A 19703-nucleotide genomic window follows, 5' to 3' on the forward strand; every position below is an offset into this window, starting at 1 on the left:
TTCTAATATCCTATATGTATAAAGGACGCCGTTTTTGACTCTTATTTTACAAAAATCATAGTGGGGAAGGGACCGCCCACCAACTGGGCAATTTGAAGGGTATTCTCCTCAGCAGAGTGGCACCCCTACGTTCAACTCTAGCACCTCGCCCTATTTCCCGCAATACAGCGGTCCGAGCGGTCCTATGACTCCCCAAGGTAGGTAGTCAGTTCTCCCCACCCCTCTCCAAAATCCTTTAATCCCTTTTACGCCAAGAAAGGTTTACTAACCAGCATTCCCCCAATTAGGCGGTGCAGGACCTAGTCCCGGCGCTCGCGGCTGGGACCAGCAAGGAGCAGCAAACTTTGGTGGGGGACCTGGGATGCCCTCTGCAGGAGGCTATGGTCAACAGCTTCCAGGAGGTGCGGCCGGATACGGCCGCGGACAGTCTACTCCGGCATCAGGTTGGGCTCAGCCGAATAGTGGAAGCTTCGGGAATGGGTTTGGAGGATATCAACCTTGAAAAAAAATACACAACAACAAACATCGAAATTCCTCCCCCGCCTTTTTTTCTTTTCGTTTTAGTTTCCTGTGCACGCACCACGACTGCTAGGATGGCATGATGTCTCCCACATGAAAAAAAAAACTCTTCTTTCTACCTCAGCCCACCACCCCCTGCAAAACAAAAAAATAATTAAATACCCCTGCCGCGCAAGCTCGACATATTATTAGGATTGATTGATTGATTGATTGATTTTTTTTGTTTGTTTTGTTTGTGAGGAAGCTATTTCGATTTTTGTTGTTTCCTATGTCAATTTTGTTGTGTTTTCTTCTCTGGTTTACCTTCTAACGTCTTTCAAACCACACCCTATTCTTTCGCCTCTCCGATTCTTTTCTCTTATTCATCCCCTTTGCTTGTCCTATTCCTTCCCCTCACTTTGTCTCTCCCCTCTTCTTTTCGTCCAGCTTAACGCTATTATTCCAATCTCTCATTTGTTTTCCTTTACTGCAGTTACTGCAGTTACTTTATTTAACGCCATCTGATTGACCCGTCTCTTGCTCTGCCAAAAAAAAAAGTTTTTTAACTCATTGAATTATTGAAAGTATTATGGGTCTTGTTATTCTACTTTATTTCCTTCAATTTCCATCCTTTCCTCCGCTTTATTTGTCACTGAACTATATCGAAATTGTTTCTTTTCGACTTCTGTTTCTCACCCAACCCGCTCCCTTCTTTTCTAGTGGTTGCTTGGGTCCTTTTTCTCTCGGAAATGAAATTCTTCTTTTTCAATTATTATTATTATTTATTTATTTATTTTTCCTTTCTCCGGTTTAACCTAGGCCGTTTATAACTTTTTGATTCGCTTCTTATGTCTTTTCTCAAATCAAGCAAAACAGAATACCCCCTTCCTATCTTTTTCCATTATCTCAACCGACTTGAGACAGCTTCACCTTGAAAACTTCTATATTTTTGGATTTTATACTGTTTCCCACTGATGATATCTTTCGTATTCTTCTATTTCTGATCTTATTTCTATTTTTGCAACCCAATATTTTTCTCAAGGCCCTTTTCCGGCTCAGTCTCATTCTGTCACCCTGCATCAAAACTCCACATACATGCACACAGATTGTTTCTCTCTATGTATGAACTTCTAATGAACTTGTTCAAATAAATTGCTGTTAAATTAAAATGTTTTTACTATGTTAACTCACTAACATTGTCCTCGACCTTCATAACAACTATGATTATGATTATATATGATTATGATCCCGATTCCCATTTTTATGTTGAGTGTATATTATACACTAAATGTGCTGTTAGAATATGTCTTCTTTAAATGTTGCTGTTTTCACTTTTCACTTTCTTTGTTCGCTTTCCTTATTTTCATCATTAATATATATGAATCTTATCTTTTATTTCTGTTCAAAGTCCAAAAAAAAGTGGCTGCTCAAGAATATCGGAGAGTGAACTATTGTAATTAGTTATTAAATATTTATATTTTTTGCAGTTTCATTTTCTTCTGCTTTCTAAAAATATCCCTTTCTCGATGATCACAAATTAATATATTAATATTTATCTATTGCATCTATCAACAACGTTGTTCTGTAGTTTCTAGTATCGGCGAGCTAACCGAGCCTGGGATGCCGCCACCTCGGAGCTCTCTTTCTCCTTCTCGCGAAAGACAACCACGGTGGATTGCCAAACAACCTGCACACTTCAGGTTCCTTAGCTATACTTTGTATTCTCATTCCCTCCCTTGTGTGAATACCTTCCCTTATTATTATATTTTATTCTCCGCCCATCTGCCTACCAATAAGCGAATTCCACTTGCCCTTTCCCTCCCTCCCTCCCTCGCAGCGAGCTCGGAATATTTCGTCTTTAATACATATTACATATATTAAACAAACTATATTCTAATAATAATAAAGCCATATCTCGCGGTCGTGGGAACCCACAACTTCACCCCCATGCGCATCGCGCGCACCCAAAAACTTCAAAAATCCACAACTCCCGATGGAAAATGACACCGACGCGCCTACCACACCACCACCACCACCGCCACCAGAAAACCCAAAGGAACTAACCCCCCCACCTGCTTCGCCAGGCCGTAGTTCATCGCTCAACCGGGGCCCAAGCCCAAGCCCAGGCCCAGGCCCAGGCCCAGGGCCCCCGGTCGCCGCCGGCGGAATCGGCTTTAAACGCACCCTACTCAGCTCGTCCTTCTCGCGCCTCTCGTTCTCGCGCGGCGGAAACCTAGGCAGCGCGAGTAGTAGCCCTGAGACTACCAGTGCCGGCACCGGTACGGGCACCGATGCAGCGCAGGCGCAAGCGCATGCACAACACAGACCGGATAATGAGGGTAGAGCGGCGCCCGGGGACTGCGTGGTTGGGGCGAAGAGCATTGGTGGAGGCGCCATGGCGAGCGCGCTCCAGCAGCAGCAGCAGCGCAAGGCGCGGAAGAGGAAGGGGTCGTTGCGCAAGACGGCGCTGTCGGGGACGGGGGCGTTGAGGCTGGAGGGGAGGGAGAAGAGGGGGGGCTGGGGTCGGGGGGTTTCTTCCACTTCTTCTTCTACATCTACATCCACTTCTACTTCGTCTACGGCGGCTACGAAGGGGGCTGTGGATCTGCGTGGAGATCGGGAGGCGGATATGGGACAGGATAGTGAGCGTTGGGGCCGTGATGCTACGGTTAATACTAGTACAGGTGGTGGGGGGGGTCTACTGCGCTTTCCGCCGATTTCTCCTTCCGCATTGGACGTGGGTGGGGAGGAAGGAGTGTCCCCTCGACTGAAAAGAACTCCGCCTTTATCTTTGTCTGCGCAACTGAGCCATCCTCCGGCTCCCTCACATACTCCGCCGCCGATCCCGCCGCCGCCATCTCGGACCTGGATTGCGAAGGGATCTCCTCCTCCGGGTATCAAGCAGCAGGGGGGACAAGGGGAACAGCGGCGAGGCCACCACCACTACCAACAGCAGGCTCCCCAGGAACGATTACAATCAAATACCTCGACCCATTCCGATAATCTCGACGACGACAAACGCGGCGTCCCTGATTTCCGCTCCACCCTTCATCAAACACCCGCTTCAACTTTAACTTCACTCACGCGCCTCGACAGCAACGCCAGCACCACCACTACAACATCCACAGCTTCCAAAACGCCGACAACTAGCAGCAGCAGCAACAGCAGCAGCAGCAGCAACAACGACAACAACATCAGCAGCGTGGACCAAGGCGCAGACACACAACCCACCACCGCCCCACGCCGTGCCGTCCCCTTCAAGATCTCCACCGCTTCCCTTTCTTCAAGTTCAGACTCCTACTTTCCCCCCGTCTCACAAACAGCAAAAAAAATGCCGTCTTCCACCCGCCTCCGCTCCGCCTCCCGCCGCGTCAGGTCGCCGTTATCACTATCAGGCGCGGAGCCAACAGGCGTGGGTGCCGTAGACGGCATCCCTGACACCACCCCATTGACAACAGCACCACCATCTGTATCCGGCATATCAGTATCCGATGAATTCCCCCCAACAACTGCAGCCAAGTCCACTTCACCCAACTCTGCCGCCGCCGCCGCAGCCGCGGCTGCAGCAGTCACCAGCTCCACGCTTGAAGCATGGGACTACGCCGAGACGGAGTGGTGGGGGTGGATAATCCTAGTCGTGACGTGGCTGGTCTTCGTGATCGGGATGGGCAGCTGTCTGGGCGTGTGGAGCTGGGCGTGGGATGTGGGCGAGACGCCATATGCGCCGCCGGAGCTGGAGGACGATCCCACGCTGCCGATTGTAGGGTATTATCCGGCGCTGATTATCTTGACGGCGGTGATGGCGTGGGTATGGGTGGTTGTGGCGTGGGTGGGGATGAAGTATTTTCGGCATGCGAATATTTCGGGGGAGGATATTTAGGACCTTTTTTTTTTCCCTTTTTGTTCTTCTTATTATTATTAATACCTTGGTGTTGAAGGTGGGATTTTTTTTTAATGTTTATTGGAGTAGTTATTTATCAGTTGGCAGTTTTGCTACATGCCTACACCCCCCCCCTTTTTTAACATTAACCATGGTTTGTCGGAGCTTTATGTTCTGCATAGCCGGCCTGGTAGCATTTTCATTTTCATTCATCGGGCCTTTATTTAGAGCCGGGTATAGAAACCGGAACAAGGCGTATGTATATATAGAATTGCTAAACCCGGAATGCTATTCCAAGAGACAACTACAGACTGACTGACTGACTGACTGCCTGCCTGTCGTTTGAGCTTTAAGAAAGAAAGGGGGTAGATGAAAAAATGAAAAAGGAACTTGGATAAAATCCAAGACTCAAGCCCAAAAAGAAACGTAAATAAGCCAAAGGCCCGAAAAAGCAAACGGATAAGAAAAGTGTAAAAAACCAGGGAAGAGGGGGGGAACGCTGAAGCCCCTAGCAAAAAGACATCCTTGGATCGGGGCTATTTCAATAAATCCGCAATCAATAGAAGCCCAGTCTAATAAATCGGTGTTTTTTTCTTTTTTTCTTTTCATCCATCCGTTTCTTTTCTTTTCTTTCTAGGTAGGTGCCCACCGATAATTTCGCGACCCGACCCCATCCCATCCCATCCATCGTTAGCATAAGAATATTGTCGGTAAGAGAATTATTCGTCACTGGAAAGAAGCGAAGCAACTGTCATTCATTCATTAAAGGTCTCTCCCCAATCACGTCACGACTGAAGTTGCACACTTCTGATTTTCTGCTCCAATTCACCCAACCTTGACCCTCCATTACCACTGTTGTTATGACTATAGCTTTCCTGCTGTGCCCTGGGGGACAGACCAGGGGTATCAGCCGGCGTGAAGGGTTCTGATGCGGGTGGATGGTTGCTGTTGGGGTCATTATTTGTATCTGGGGCCACTGTGGTGCCAGGAGCCTTGCTGACGAGGCCTTTGGAGACGGCAAAGCCAGAAGAGCGGTCATGGTTTGGATCGTCGTCGTAGAACTCGTCGATGAGGGGGTGGATGAGGACGGTTTGTTTGTGGATTGTGAGAATTGAGTTGGTCGGGACAGTTACCCAGTTATCTAGAATGGGGTGGGTGGGATGTTAGCAACATACACACGCACACACACAGACAGACAGCATTATTATCCATTTCTATTCCTCTTGGGGCGGCAGGGGGATTAATGTAGAGAGAGACTCCTCACGTCTTTCAAACGTCAATGGCTCACTGGCCACCAGCACAATATCTGCCCCTTTATCATGCCTCTCCATCTTAAAATGCCCCTTTGTCCTTCCCTCCTTCCACTTCGTTCCGGACGAAAAGTACAAACTCGCCGCCTCGTCCGTTTTACTACTCACGTACCGCGTGCACACAACGGTGTGCCCATCCGTGACCGCAAAATTCAATAAACTCCTCGTCTCCACATCCGTAACCCCACACCCAGCCGGGATCGCCGCAATCAGCTCGTTAATCCTGCAAATCGTCTTGCGCATGATCTCTCGTAAGAGCGCATGGCCAAACCCACCCTCCGGCGCCGAGCTGGGATCAACCCCGCCCTCCCGCTCCATCAGGTCCAGAAACAGCGCAAACGCCCACTCGCTATCCGTCCCACCCTTGACGCCCAGATACCACTTGTCAGCGAGGGAGTCAGCCAAGTGACGCTTTATATATTTCCAACCACCCAGGTTGCCATTGTGCATCCACATGAGGGTGTTGTGTTGGAAGGGATGGCAGTTGTTGTCCGCTAAGGCGCCTTCGGTGGTGGCGCGAACGTGGGCGAAAATAAGGGAGGAAGTGGTTTTGGAAGCGAGACGTTCGAGGTTTTCGCAGTTCCAGGCCGGAAGGGTCGAGGTGAAGATGCATGGGTCGGGGCCTAGGGAGGGCGCAGTGTAGAAACCCACGCCGAAGCCATCGCCGTTTACGGGGCGGCGGGTATCCTGGGGAGAGGGTGGGGGTGTTAGTTACTTAGGACTATCTTATCGCTTTACTTATTCATTCTTTTTCAGGATTTATGGAGTAAGCTCACTAGTCTGAGGCGGGAGTCATAGGATTGAGTTAGGATAGAGTGGCTTGGTTCTGTTATGAGTTTGCTCAGAAGGATGTCGTGTCTCCCTTTGTATACCTACAATTAGAACGGGGCCTGTTAGTTTAGCTTTCCGAAGACATACACAAGGCGGAATATTGCAGAGAGGCATATGCTCCAGCTACCTGGAGCTGTAGCAGCTGCAGAGAAGTAGGTATATATATAATATTAACGTATAATAGATAGTAACAGGGTTATTATGGACATACTAGAAATCGACACATCAGTTCACTGCGAGAGATCCGCCTATGCTGGCGGTCAACCAGTAGCTTTGTACGGAGTAGGTAGCGTATGAATGATTTGGGTAAGGGTATAAACTGTAACTGTAAGAATAGAATATGTTCGGATGAATAGTGGACGTCTCTTAACGATTTGGAATGCTAGCTGCTGGCGGAGGAGCTCACGGAAGCTTTGACTCAAGCAAGTAAATACAATCCTAGCAAGCAGCAGTGAAAGAAGGAGAAGAAGTATCACGAACGACAAAATCTAGCAGGACAACAAGGAAACAGAAAGGATAAAGAAAACAAACTCATGAAAAGTAACGTTCTATTTCTATCTATCAGGGACGTTGTTTTTTCTTTTCTTTTCTTGAATGCTGCGGCTCATTTTGCTGCTTCTGGGTAACCTAATACACGTGACCGATGTCGTGATAGCACATGACTGTAGAGCTGAGATCTATGCCAAGAAATCGAGGGCCCAGATTTAGTTCACCCATCTAAAATGCACTCGGACAATCTTACTCATACATGCTTATCACCCAAGAAACATAGACAGTTGCAATTTGATAGTTGCAATTACATAGGGTTCGGAATTGTTGACAGTTGAATGTGGTTCTGGTTCTAATTTGCCTACTGTGTTGGAGCACGATCAACCTATTCTCACCTCCAGATCGAGAAACTACTTACTTCCACCTTGTTTAGGGTTATCCGCAACAACCAAGGGCGCAAATTAATTATCTCCACGTGACTAAACATCACATATCACGTGGATCATTCGTTCCCTACCGTATTCAACGGCCGTTGGTCTGAAAGATGAAGAATAGCGCCTACAAAGCGAGAAAATACACGGATATAGTTCTGTCGTCAGTACAAGAATAATCGACATTTTCTCATATTTATGTAACACTCCCTGTTCATACGCGCACCCATGTACATGTACCTTGGAAGGGTCCCTTGGGGCTAGCGTGACCTCACAACATCGCCGCCTGCGGAAACAAACAAAAGGAGTCAGCGAACAGCCTAACAGAGTCTCCCCTCTCCAACAACATACTCCCTTATCCTCACTCCTATACATCTTGCAGCTCGTTGTCCGAATCCGTCGATTGTCTATCCTTTGCAACCGCTAATCAATCAATGCGACCTCGAAATCCGTCACTCGCAACTAGTACATGACAAACAGACGATGAGCGGGAGACTTTTCTCCCACGGCACTGCCGTGCTGGCTAGGAGAAGCCTCCTAGCTCGTCAACTGCACAATGCTGGAGCGAGGACGGGCGGCCCGCTGCGCTCATCCGGGGGTGGCACTGTTGGTCTCCGCGGGAGGCCATGGCCGCTGCGCGCGAACTGGATTCACAACGTCTCTGTTGTTCGGACTATTTCCTTTGCCCGCGTCCTTCCCAAGTTGGCTCTAAAGTTCGCCAGGATACCTGCCATGTTTGGTGGTGCTATGATTGCTGGACTGGCGTATATCCAATATCAGGCTGCTCGTACGTTCTTCCCCACCCCTGTTTATTGTCCAACTTCATGTTACTCCTTTTTTTTGGACAGATTTATTTCTTACTATTTATTTTGTCCTTTTAGAGGCCGGGAATTATGCCATGGATATTATTCGACAAGCCGGCGATACTGCGGGCGGGGTTGGCTTGTCCATTTTGCAAAATATCCAGGATATCGCCGAACAGACGAATCGTGGGTGGCAGAGAACGAAGGAAGATATTGAATTGCCAGAGTGGGCGCAGAAGGTTCTCCGGCTCAAGGAACAGTCAGAATCCGGGGGTGGAGGTTCATCCGGTGGCGGCGGGCGTGGTTCTCCAAAGGAGAGCAGGATGGGTGCGGCCGTGGTAGCTGGTGCTGCAGCAGGTGCCAGACTGGGCCATGATTCCGACGAAGACGTTGCTTCAGATAAGAAGAATGCAATCGACGACCAGATGATGATATTGACGAGAAAGATGATCGAAATCAGAAGCATTTTACAACGGATTGGCCAGTCTAATGCATTAACCTTGCCATCCATTGTGGTAATAGGGTCTCAGTCCTCTGGGAAAAGTTCTGTATTGGAAGCGATCGTCGGTCATGAGTTCCTCCCAAAGGGCTCGAACATGGTAACAAGACGACCAATTGAATTGACTCTGGTTAACACACCAAATTCACAGACAGAATACGGCGAGTTTCCAGCACTCGGGCTTGGGAAGATAACAGATTTCAGTCAAATTCAGCGCACTTTGACTGATCTCAATCTTGCAGTTTCGGAAAAGGACTGTGTGTCAGACGACCCCATTCAACTTTCAATATATTCTCCGCACATCCCCGACCTTTCACTGATCGATCTGCCTGGATATATCCAAGTTGCTGGCCGTGACCAACCTCCAGAGCTTAAACAAAAGATCTCCGATTTATGTGACAGGTACATTCAAGCACCCAATATCATTCTCGCTATTTCTGCAGCAGACGTAGACCTGGCCAATTCTACTGCCCTTAGGGCCTCGCGGCGGGTCGATCCTCGCGGGGAACGAACGATCGGTGTTGTCACAAAGATGGACCTTGTTGATCCTGAGAGAGGGGCAAGCATACTTTCTGATAGCAAATATCCACTTCGGTTGGGTTACGTAGGGGTTGTTTCTCGGGTTCCTCATACAGCGGGATTATTCTCCCGAGGAAGTGGAAATATTACAAATGCTATTGTCAAAAATGAAAAGGCCTTCTTTGGAAGCCATCCACAAGAATTTGGTGTGGGCTCCGAACTATCTGTTGGAACTACAACGTTGCGGAAGAAGTTGATGCACACCCTAGAACAATCAATGGCTTCAAGCCTTACCGGAACCCGCGATGCCATTTTCCAGGAACTTGAAGAGGCAACCTATGAGTTCAAGGTCCAGTACAATGATCGTCCATTGAGCGCAGAATCCTATCTTGCAGAGAGCCTGGACAGCTTCAAGCATTCATTCAAAGAATTTAGCGAGAGTTTCGGTCGTCCTCAGGTTCGTGAATTACTGAAAAACGAACTCGACCAGCGGGTCCTCGACCTTCTCGCGCAAAGATACTGGAATAAACCTGTCGAAGACCTTTCACCACCTCTACCGGAGCCGGATCCTCTTGTTGATCTGCCAAAAGCAGACCCTGAATCTCTCTATTGGCATCGGAAACTGGATGCATCTTCATCTGCCCTTACAAAATTAGGGATAGGTCGCCTAGCAACTACGATAGTGGCCAATGCGTTGCAAAACCGCGTTGATGACCTTGTCGCAGCCTCTACGTTTGCATCTCACCCATACGCGCAAAAGGCTATAGCGGATGCCACAGCCACTATTCTTAATGACCGGTTTTTCAGCACGAGTGACCAAGTTGAGAATTGCATCAAGCCATACAAATTTGAAATCGAAGTAGATGATTTGGAATGGGCCAAGGGACGAGAAAATATTAGTATTGTGCTGAAGGAAGAGCTGAAAGCATGTGGCCATGCTCTGAAACATGTGGAAGATAATATAGGAAAGAGGAAGTTGAAGGATGTCATGACCTTTATCGACAAAATGCGGAAAGGGGATATATCTATTGAGGGAGATGGCTCTGGCGGGGCAGGTGGATTCAGCGCTTCGTTGCTCCAAAAAGGTTGGTGTCCACTCCTGCTACTGCCTGTATATTTTTTCTTCTTGGAAATGTATTCCTTACCTAACCATGCTTGGAACTTCCACAGGCCGAGAAGCCGTTTTTCTCCGGGATCGCGCGGATCTAATCAAAATGCGCCTCCTCGCCGTCCGCTCCAAGCAGTGCGCCTCCAAAATGAACAAATACCACTGTCCCGAAGTCTTCCTCGACGTGGTCGCCGACAAACTCACCGCCACTGCCGTCCTCTTTCTAAACGTAGAACTCCTCTCCGAGTTCTACTACAATTTCCCCCGCGAGCTCGATCTCCGACTCGGCCGCCATCTCTCGGATTCTGAAATTGAGCGCTTCGCACGCGAAGATCCGCGCATCCGCCGGCATCTAGATGTCATTAAGAAGAAGGAGATGCTTGAATTGGTGTTAGAGAAGATTGAGAGTTTAAGGCAGCTGGAAGGAGGGAGCAAAACGCATGGACAACATGTTTCTGCATCTAAGGAACGGTCGAAGGGGTGGCGGTTGTTCTGAGCAGTATGATTTGTTTTCCATATTTGGCTCTTTGTTTGATGCTGCATATCTCCTCCCAGGCCCTCCCAGGCCCTCCCAGGCTCACCGAAATACAAACCCTGTATCCTTTTCACTTATTCGATTTTCTCCTTCTCTCTATGGTTCTTCCCAACTTTCATCTAAATTTTACATCATATACCAGGATATTCAGAATTGGGCTGGCGTCGAAATCAGGAGGGTTGTTAATTATACGACATTAGGTCCCCCATTTTTTCTCTCCCTACTTTATGTTTAACCCTAATCATACTCCTCCTGTGTACAGTACATTTGCATGTACTATGACTTGTTTCCCCCTGTTTTTCCCCCTTAAATGAATACTGTGCGCTTACTTTCTCGTGAGTGTATATTCCGTTTTGGAAGCTGTACGAGTTTTGCCTTTGTCACATCTCCGTTTATTCCGTGAGACGATAAGGAGGTTCATCTTACAAAGTTTCACTATGTACTCCTTGGATTCATTCTGATATGCTTAATGTTAGGTATAATGGAAGGCTGCCCCTTCGTAGCAGCAAAACAAACTCATAAGTCTATATGTAAAAAATACAGTGCCCTCGGACAAAAACAAGCCCCGCCAAAATGAGGCATTGGTAGTTCATGAAAATAAACACGGACAAAAAAAAATGTCAAACAAAAAAGAACGCCCCAGTCCATGATATCAATACAAGAAAAAAAAAAGAAGTATGCTCAATCCCAATCAATCCATAAATCCACCATCCGATATCCACCGATTCACCTCCGCAGGCTCGAAAACGGAACTTTAACCCCCAAATCATCCCCAATCAACTGCCGAGTCTGATTCCACTCCACGCTGCCGCTCACATCCTTAATCTCCTCCAACTTATTGCCCAACTTAACCACCGAGAAACGGATCATACGAGGATCGAGGCCAAGGGTTCTGCGTACGGATTGCTGCACGGCGGACGACGAGTCGAAGCGCATAATGAAGTGGTGGCCTGTTGAGTATTTTGTCTGGTGTTTTGTGATGGGGCGCGGCAGGCGGAATGGGCCCCAGTTTGTCAGGCCGCGGATGACGCCGCCGGAGTAGAGGATTTGGAGGCCGGTGATGCGGGCGATTCTGCAGGTTGGGTTAGTTGGTAGGTTTATTCGTGATGTGTTTTTTTGGGTATGGCTGTCTGCGTGGAGAGAGAAGCCTCTCCCCTCTGATTTTGGGGGTTGCAGGTCGGGGGAAAACTCTCGAGCGGGAATTGATGAGATAGGTAGTATTGGATATATTTACGTACTCTCTAACCTCCTGCACACTTCCCGGGCGGACCTGTAGGATTGGCGGGTCAGTCTGGTCAATATAAAAGAACGTAGAAGGGGAGAGTTAATAGGCATATAATACCACCGCAATCAGCTCGTACAACATGCCCAAGAGCTGTCTTGTGAGCCTTCAATCAAATACGGGGAATAAACCGGAATCAGCGGGGTTGGCGCAGTGGCTTATTTGTACGGGTGGAGGTGTATGCAAGCAATTAACATTCTGCGGATGAGTAAAGTCGATGTAGGAAACAAAAACCCGCTTCGGGAAATTTTGAAGCTATCGACTTTGGGTTTGGTCGTAATTTATACAACATACTAGAGCCTTGGCAGAAAATTACTAGTATTTCCGATGTTGGCATCTATTTGAAACTCTGTTATACAGTAATAGTTTTATGGGGTGTTATTCGGGGGGTCATGTTATCCCCTCGTCTGGCCGCGAGGACACAATTAGTGTATTTTTTAGTGTGTACATTAGTGTATTACATATATGAAAACTACTGGACCATATGAGAGATCAGCTGTATTAATGTGTTTTAGTAATCATTAACTAACTACAACTGTACACATCTGTAGTTCTAATTAATATGATCAGAATGGAACTTCTTTCAACATTCTTGCTTCAAGCAGAAAGCAATATTGCTGCATACTGCACAACTATATCTTTGTGATAAGATAGCACTATAACCACTAGATTATTCAAAAAGCCAACATAGCTATTTGTTAAATGATTGTGCTTATAGTATCTGTGGGTGTGGTGGTGTACTGTGTGGCCCAGCCCACAGCAGGCATGGCCACTCAAACCACCATCTATCTATACACTGACAGATTGCTTTCACTTTGCATCTATTTTTGTACTATCTAAATAAAAAAATTAGATCAATCAATCTGAATAAAAGAAGTATTAAGAAATTGAAAATCATCTATAGAAGTCATATTTCTTTCTTGAAGCAGAGTGATCAGAGTGATAAGAAGATCATGAATATGAATGAATCAAGATGAGAAGATAGCAGATTACTAAGATAGTGAAGCAGTATCAACAAATCAGATTACATAGAATTTAGTATGAAGAATTATTGGTTGGTACATCAGAACTAACAGCTTGGTTGTTACACTAATTGTATTCACTAATTGTGTCCTCGCGGCCAGACGAGGGGATAGCGCCGCTAACATGCCCCGTGGATAACTCCTTTTAATGGTATCAGCATAAATATTACATTTATTTGAGGACAAACAATATACTTTACTTTTGTTTTGTGTTCTTCCCAATACCATATCAATGTCACTTGGTGTGGAGGCTTTCGAAGGAGCGTTTATTACTGCTCAAGATGCCATATATGAGGCCAACTTATCCAGTTTTGAACATCTTTCGTTATCTACCTTCCTAATTCACTCACGTATTCCTGCTACAACAGGCCAATATGTCCTTGACCGAATATCCCAGAATCCCAAATACACTGCAGAGGAGGTGCTGCTTTCGATCCGGGCGGATTTGAATACTCTAGTCCTGAAATGTAAGCTAGGCCTCAGTTTACCATCTTATTAGAAACATCTGTGTTTACGATCTTCGCAGGTGGTCGTGATGACCCTGTACATGCAGAGGCCCAGACTGCGCTTCATGAGAGAGGTGGCCATCGATGCTGTATCACGGGATCCCAAGATGGCGTTAAACCTACCTACATCTTTGCTCCGTCGATCCTGCGTGATCCTGACTTCGGAGAAGGGGTAACTATATGTTTCCATTATTGCAATTCTTATTACTACTACTATATATCTCGTATATATATTTGTATTTCCAATTTGCCTTTGAAAGTCCTAAAGCATTTTGTTTTTACTTAGGCACCGTTACGGCTACTCCTGGAAGCCATCCTAACCAAGGATGGAGTTGAGAGGCTGTTTACTTTGCTTGGTTCATCCAAGACGGAGGATCAGCTTCAGAATCTTTGGCTGATGGGGCCATCAATACGCAAAGTTTTCCGTCATGGCCATATTTATATTGTGAAATCGCCTTATCTTGAAGGAACCAATGGCATCGCCTCTAATCTAGGAGATGATGGAGGAGTAAGTGCTCTTTTGAATCACTTGAAGTAGAGTGTTAAATATTGAGCGTTAAACATTAGTGGAGAGTTGAACTGCAAACTCCCGGTGCGGTTTCGCTAGAGTTACTGGATGGCCATTCCTCCTTCTACAAAACCCCTTCAACGGCAGATCCCGAGAGTCATCCCCTTCCCGCGGAATTTCTCTTAAATGCCCACTATCGACTTTTCATTAATTTGCACATGTATCTTGTAGAATTGGGTGTGAAAAAAGGCTGGCAACCTATCAAACAAGGTATGGTATCCATATAACCTTGAATCCGGTTGATTGCTATACTGATCGCCACCTACCAGGTTGGACCATTGGGCGTGTGGGAAGATTCTTACTCCGAAATTTCTTATCAATTCTGCCCAGTTCATTTCGAATAACATTATACAACTTCATCGACCAACAAATAGACTACCGAGACCCCACACAAGCTGGCTCCCTTGTGAAGTTGCTTCCGCTTGGCCTTTGTTTGAAGAGAGGCCGTGCGAATACCGAAAACGAGGCGAGTGCACTACAGCTTGTTGAGAATCATTGCTCAATAAACGCACCAAAATTGATTGATCATGTTATTATCGATGAATTCTCTGGTTTCATTCTAATGACACGAATTGATGGATATCCATTAAACCAGGTAATGTACCGGACAACGTACGAAGAACGCGAACAGATAGGGAAAGATTTGGCCAAGTGGATTGATGAGTTCCGGCAGATTCCCAACAAATCAAAGCATCTCATTGCAGGCGCATCTGGGGGTCCAATTTGTGACCACTTGTATGAAGGGCGTACACCAGGTCCGTTCAACTCCACAGCAGAATTTGCTGATGATATAACCCAGTTCGTTTTCAATCTTGAGCAGCATAAGAGTCAGCAACCGATTGCCAAGTTGTACAAAAAGCACTACAATGTTTGTTTCACCCATAGTGATCTACACCTGTCAAACATCATTGTTCAGGATGGGCGACTATTTGGGCTGATTGATTGGGAAAATGCTGGGTTCAAACCAGAGTATTGGGAGTTTGTTCGAGCTCTGTGGCCTTACGCTGGTGATAAACGAAGCACCGCGATATACCGGACTGCTTTTGGCGATACATATGAAGATGAATGGGAAGCGGAGGCGTTTATTCTGAACAACAGCCCCTTTATTGTTGGGGGGTAAATACCAATACCCTTTCATATTTCTATGTAAAATGCAAACAAGCGCGGAGTGTAGGCAGAGGGATCCCCTTTTTTCTTTTTTTGCAGAAATTTTGTAATAGATTTCAGTCACTACGGTATTGTAAGGTCCTGCCTGGCATTTGTGTTTCAACGCCTGTTTTCCAGCACTGGCATGATTTAAAGGATAGCATTCAGCCCAGTGTAGTATTAATCGCACCAGAAGTTGGGTTGGAAGCACCCGTCGACATATATAGCAGTGTCGATGTATAGAATACTAGCATTATGACAAGGGAAACAGGTAGCCCAATCCCGTTCAATTGTAAAATCGCCATTCGCCAGAGGCCACTTGACCGAAGTTGGGGCTCATCTTGCTGATCATGGATCATAAACCTGGCCAAAGGAAAGTTCCAAGCCACAAATTCTTCTCAACGTAGGCGCTTTCATTGGTTGATAACCGATGAGAGGAGTTTCTATAATAATTGTAGATTCTAGTTCTACTGAAAGGAGTTGCGGTAGAGCCGCTCAAATCATGTCCGTCCAAAGTCTTCTACCGAGTCTGTCAAAAGGCATGCATGGTGTATTAAAAGACAAAACAAGAGCAAATTCACGCTATTGATGCACTAAATCTCCATTAGTCCACAGCATCTGAGCTATAACGTGCATCTTGAAGTGTTTCAATCATGTTCTGAGATAGATTGAAATTTGGTTTTTTCCACCGTCCGCCGTCTGGAAAGACAAAGCGCCGTAATCGGTTGACACAAGGGATCAAAGATTGATAGTAGGGTTTGAAATAGTCTTCAGCAAGTTTGAGAAAGTCACCCTCATCACTTATCACTCCTTTTTTTGCACAAGCCAGCTCTCCAGTATTCATATAATTCCATTTCTCAAACTCTTCAACACTGCTCCCCTTGCCACGGCCGTCATAGTGAATGCATATCCAGAACAGGACCCAGAAGAACGACTCCAGATCATGCATGAAACAATGCTTTTCGCCGTACAAGACACCAATGGCCATGAACGCCCTGGTGCCAGTCTTGCCCCGTGCGCCGGAAGACTCATCCCGTTGTACCTTGATTGCCAGGTCAAGGTCGATCAGAAAGGCAGGCCATGAAGGATTGTCCTTGTCCTCGTTCACCATCAGATTGCGGGGGGAAATGTCACATTGGATGAGGCCAGCCTCATCATGGAGTGACATGTATCCTTCAATGCAGCTGGCTAGTCCAGTGAGAAGTGTGGCCTTTGAGTTACTCTCATAGATTGGTTTCCCATAATCCCGGATAACGACGCGGCGGTGAACTCGATTGAATGGGGTAGAGTGGCTGGCAGATTTGGACGGAGAACTCGACTGGGTACGTTTACTGGGGGGGGGAGGAAATGCTGTGTCCACGCAGTCAGAGGATCGCTTCTGGCCAGTGGTGCTGCTCTGGCTCTTTTGTCCCCTTTGAGACCTTCTACGCCGCACCGACGCCTTAAAGCCACCCTTCCCACCTTTCGAAATCGGAATACTGAGGCCCTTTCGGATAGCCAAGACATCATCATCCTTGTCTCCAATGCGAACGGTCTGGTGGTGATAATACCTCCCGACATTCTTGACCCCCTTCGCCATTGCTTCTCGCAACAGCTCTCCTTCCTCAGTGCGTTCCGGATACTGCCAGGAGTCCTTGACAACCAGCGGTGTCCGTGACTTGTCTGTCTCACAGTATGCCTTCCAGCAGGTTGTGGCTCGCCCAGCAACACAGCGTGCTCGTCCAATAATCCCATCGATGATCAGCCGTTCCTTCATACCGTTCCTCTCAATCTCGATATACCGCTTGGTCTCTGTCGCAACAATGGTGGGATCAAACCCAAGTTGCTCTGGGTTCATCAAGAGAAATCCAAGAACAACAGACACAAATTGAAGGCCGTCCTGGTTGATGTTGAAGTCCTCCGACGCAATCCCACCCAGGCGGTCAAAGTTCCATAGTCGCAGGGATGGCCCACAGAGGGTGAACCCGAGCACAAAACGACGGGTGTCCTGCGCAGCAAGGACCTCTCTGGCATATCTGCCAAGGTCAAACCATGCCCCGGATTTCCTGTCGTAGTTTTGGTCGTTCTTCAGCTCTCCTGGCACCAGGATCTGCGACCAGTGGCATCTGGAATCCACTGTGGCTGTCAGATCATTGACAAAGCCGATATCAAGCTTTCTCACCGCAACAGACCCCTGTAGCGGCCGGTTTGGCTGTGCGAGAGGCCAGCGGTCAATCTTCCAGGACGGTTCTTGCGCTTCAGCTAATCGTACGAACTCAGCGACGATGTTGGCCAGCCAAATCAGAACGTCTTTTTCTGCTGCAAGTTCAGGCCAGCCCTGCCAACCCTCCTCTTCACTGTAAAGTGGGATGTCCCCCTGCTTGCACCTTTCCAATACCGCTTGTGAAACCACATTGAGTTGTGGTATGTCTCCAAAGTACGCGTCAAAGAACCCAGGAATATCGGCGTGTATCTCTCCAAGCTCCTCCTTCAGCACAATGTCAATGTGCGCTCGGTATTCTGTAGAATTGACGAAACTGCTAGTGTTGCGCAGCCAGGGCGTCTGTTGGGTCGATGATGTAGGATGAAGAGGAGGGGGGGGAGTGCTTCGCGAAATGGTGTCAATAAGGCCAAGGACGGCCTTCCAGATGTCAACGTTCCAGGTTTCGATGTCCTGGGACTCGGTGTGGAGAGGCCTCTGGATGACCAGATGTACCAGCTGCCTGTAGTGGTTGTAGCTGAAGCTGGTCCGTTGAAGGCTCGTAAACAGATTTGCTAGATCAGAAGCCACATTTCCATTGCTTATTCGCGAGCGAATATTGAGCGCCGCTTCCTCTCCCTGTAAAGCAGAGAGGAGTTTTGAAATCGCATTTCGATAGAGTTGGTCAAGGCTATTATCTGCGCCATCGTAGGAAATTAGACGTGACTCATATATTCTTTCGGCTTCCTGAAGCGCGCCTCGTAAAGGATCGACTAAGTTGGTTAGAGGATGATTCTTGATAAATTCGCGATCTTCTTGTGAAAGTCCCGCCATCTTGACGGGATAAAAAGACCGTTGAGTTGGTGCGAGGTCAACTAGGAGTTGCAAGGGAGAAAAGTTCGGCTGGGTATGCTAATTTTTTATGTGATGAGTGGGAAGCAAACACGGGAACAAAAATGCAGAATTGTTAGGAAGTTATGATGTACGATACTTGCGAGAGAAGAGAGCTTGCTGGGAACCGATGCTGGTATATACTCAAAGGGAGGATTATGGTCAAAGGGTTGATCTGGTTTGGCTTGGGTGCAGAACGCGAATGTGGGAACGGATAGAGCCGCCGAGCAAGGATCAATCCTATTCAATCGCGACGGAATGGCAATATGAACAAAATAGGGGGGTTGAGGCTGTATTTGGCCAGCTAACCCTGGAAACCAACCCCTGCGTGTTGGTTATATCACAGTTGTGGGAGGAGTGCCGCGTTGAAGGCTGAGCCACGAATCACGTCCAACAACTAGTTTGTTGGCGACCTAAACAAATACCCACGATGGGGTCAGAATATTCACGGAACAACCCAATTCTTCCAAGCGCATGTCGAATAATTTGTTTTTTACGTTTCCAAATCGATGGCGAACCCTCCCGAGGTTGGGCAGCAATATTTGCCATGTTATTGAATATATTCTACTTGATTTCCTATTAGTTCTGCACATTGTGACCCATAACCAGCTGATATCCGACGTCGAGTATCCTCTACGGCAAACTCCTGCGAGGGAAAGCCCTTGCGGGTTGGACATGCACGGTCTGCACTAACTAGCCTAAGAAAGGGGCCTAGCCCATCTGCAAGTGTGCCAAAATATCCAGGAGGGGTACCCTTGCGAGGTTCCTTTGGAGCGCATAATGCGATACAAGGTCTTAAGCTTGTCAAGTCCAAGGATGTTTCTGTTTCTGTCCATAAGTTTTGTGGCATCACCGGAATGATCCTCATTGAAGAAATACTCTAGCGATACTTATGGTCTGACACTGTATGTACGGTAACTGCCATACTTTTATCTCCTCTACCGTATCCCATCCCAGGTTCAGCCCTTTCTTGAACGCCCGTCTCTGCTGTCTCGTGGCTATATACGATAAACCGCGATCACCACATCAAAGAATTGGCGTGAAATTTAGCAAAGTATACTGTCAAGGAGCTCGCCATAAGAGGAAAGACGTAGCCGATTAGTTACGAGCAGGTGTGAAATGTGTGGGTGATAATTTTCCTGGACCTTGCTGGTACAAGGTTGTGGGGTGTATATCCCAGAGATGGTTCGCGTATTGGCAGTTCTT

The 19703-nt window shown here is 47.2% G+C and overlaps 7 protein-coding genes across 7 annotated transcripts; 4 read left to right on the top strand and 3 right to left on the bottom strand.

Annotated features, from left to right (window-relative positions):
• Positions 1–184: 184 nt before the first annotated feature.
• On the top strand, positions 185–1269 carry HCBG_03164 (uncharacterized protein; the record flags this gene model as incomplete). Its single annotated transcript, XM_045430213.1, has 2 exons — positions 185–197; positions 273–1269. 2 exons carry the CDS (start codon positions 185–187, stop codon positions 500–502), a joined length of 243 nt encoding a protein of 80 aa, XP_045288356.1.
• Positions 1270–2118: 849 nt separating this feature from the next.
• Positions 2119–4378, top strand: HCBG_03165 (uncharacterized protein; the record flags this gene model as incomplete). Its single annotated transcript, XM_045430214.1, has 2 exons — positions 2119–2198; positions 2407–4378. 2 exons carry the CDS (start codon positions 2119–2121, stop codon positions 4376–4378), a joined length of 2052 nt encoding a protein of 683 aa, XP_045288357.1.
• Positions 4379–5163: 785 nt separating this feature from the next.
• On the bottom strand, positions 5164–6633 carry HCBG_03166 (glucosamine 6-phosphate synthetase; the record flags this gene model as incomplete). The annotated part of the gene is made up of 3 exons (XM_045430215.1): positions 5164–5519; positions 5667–6375; positions 6565–6633. The coding sequence occupies 3 exons, from the start codon at positions 6631–6633 to the stop codon at positions 5164–5166; spliced, it is 1134 nt and encodes a 377-aa protein (XP_045288358.1).
• Positions 6634–7922: 1289 nt separating this feature from the next.
• Positions 7923–10864, top strand: HCBG_03167 (dynamin GTPase; the record flags this gene model as incomplete). Its single annotated transcript, XM_045430216.1, has 3 exons — positions 7923–8226; positions 8321–10345; positions 10431–10864. The coding sequence occupies 3 exons, from the start codon at positions 7923–7925 to the stop codon at positions 10862–10864; spliced, it is 2763 nt and encodes a 920-aa protein (XP_045288359.1).
• A 765-nt stretch (positions 10865–11629) lies between these two features.
• HCBG_03168 (37S ribosomal protein Mrp17) lies at positions 11630–12522 on the bottom strand (the record flags this gene model as incomplete). Its single annotated transcript, XM_045430217.1, has 3 exons — positions 11630–11975; positions 12142–12173; positions 12502–12522. The coding sequence occupies 3 exons, from the start codon at positions 12520–12522 to the stop codon at positions 11630–11632; spliced, it is 399 nt and encodes a 132-aa protein (XP_045288360.1).
• A 917-nt stretch (positions 12523–13439) lies between these two features.
• Positions 13440–15549, top strand: HCBG_03169 (uncharacterized protein; the record flags this gene model as incomplete). The annotated part of the gene is made up of 5 exons (XM_045430218.1): positions 13440–13674; positions 13734–13885; positions 14000–14221; positions 14281–14491; positions 14551–15549. The coding sequence occupies 5 exons, from the start codon at positions 13440–13442 to the stop codon at positions 15399–15401; spliced, it is 1671 nt and encodes a 556-aa protein (XP_045288361.1).
• Positions 15550–15817: 268 nt separating this feature from the next.
• On the bottom strand, positions 15818–18463 carry HCBG_03170 (uncharacterized protein; the record flags this gene model as incomplete). The annotated part of the gene is made up of 1 exon (XM_045430219.1): positions 15818–18463. One exon carries the CDS (start codon positions 18438–18440, stop codon positions 16032–16034), a length of 2409 nt encoding a protein of 802 aa, XP_045288362.1.
• Between the last annotated feature and the right edge of the window lie 1240 nt (positions 18464–19703).

This window comes from Histoplasma capsulatum, assembly GCF_000150115.1.
Source record: "Histoplasma capsulatum G186AR genomic scaffold supercont2.4, whole genome shotgun sequence".
Taxonomy (NCBI): Eukaryota; Fungi; Ascomycota; class Eurotiomycetes; order Onygenales; family Ajellomycetaceae; genus Histoplasma; species Histoplasma capsulatum.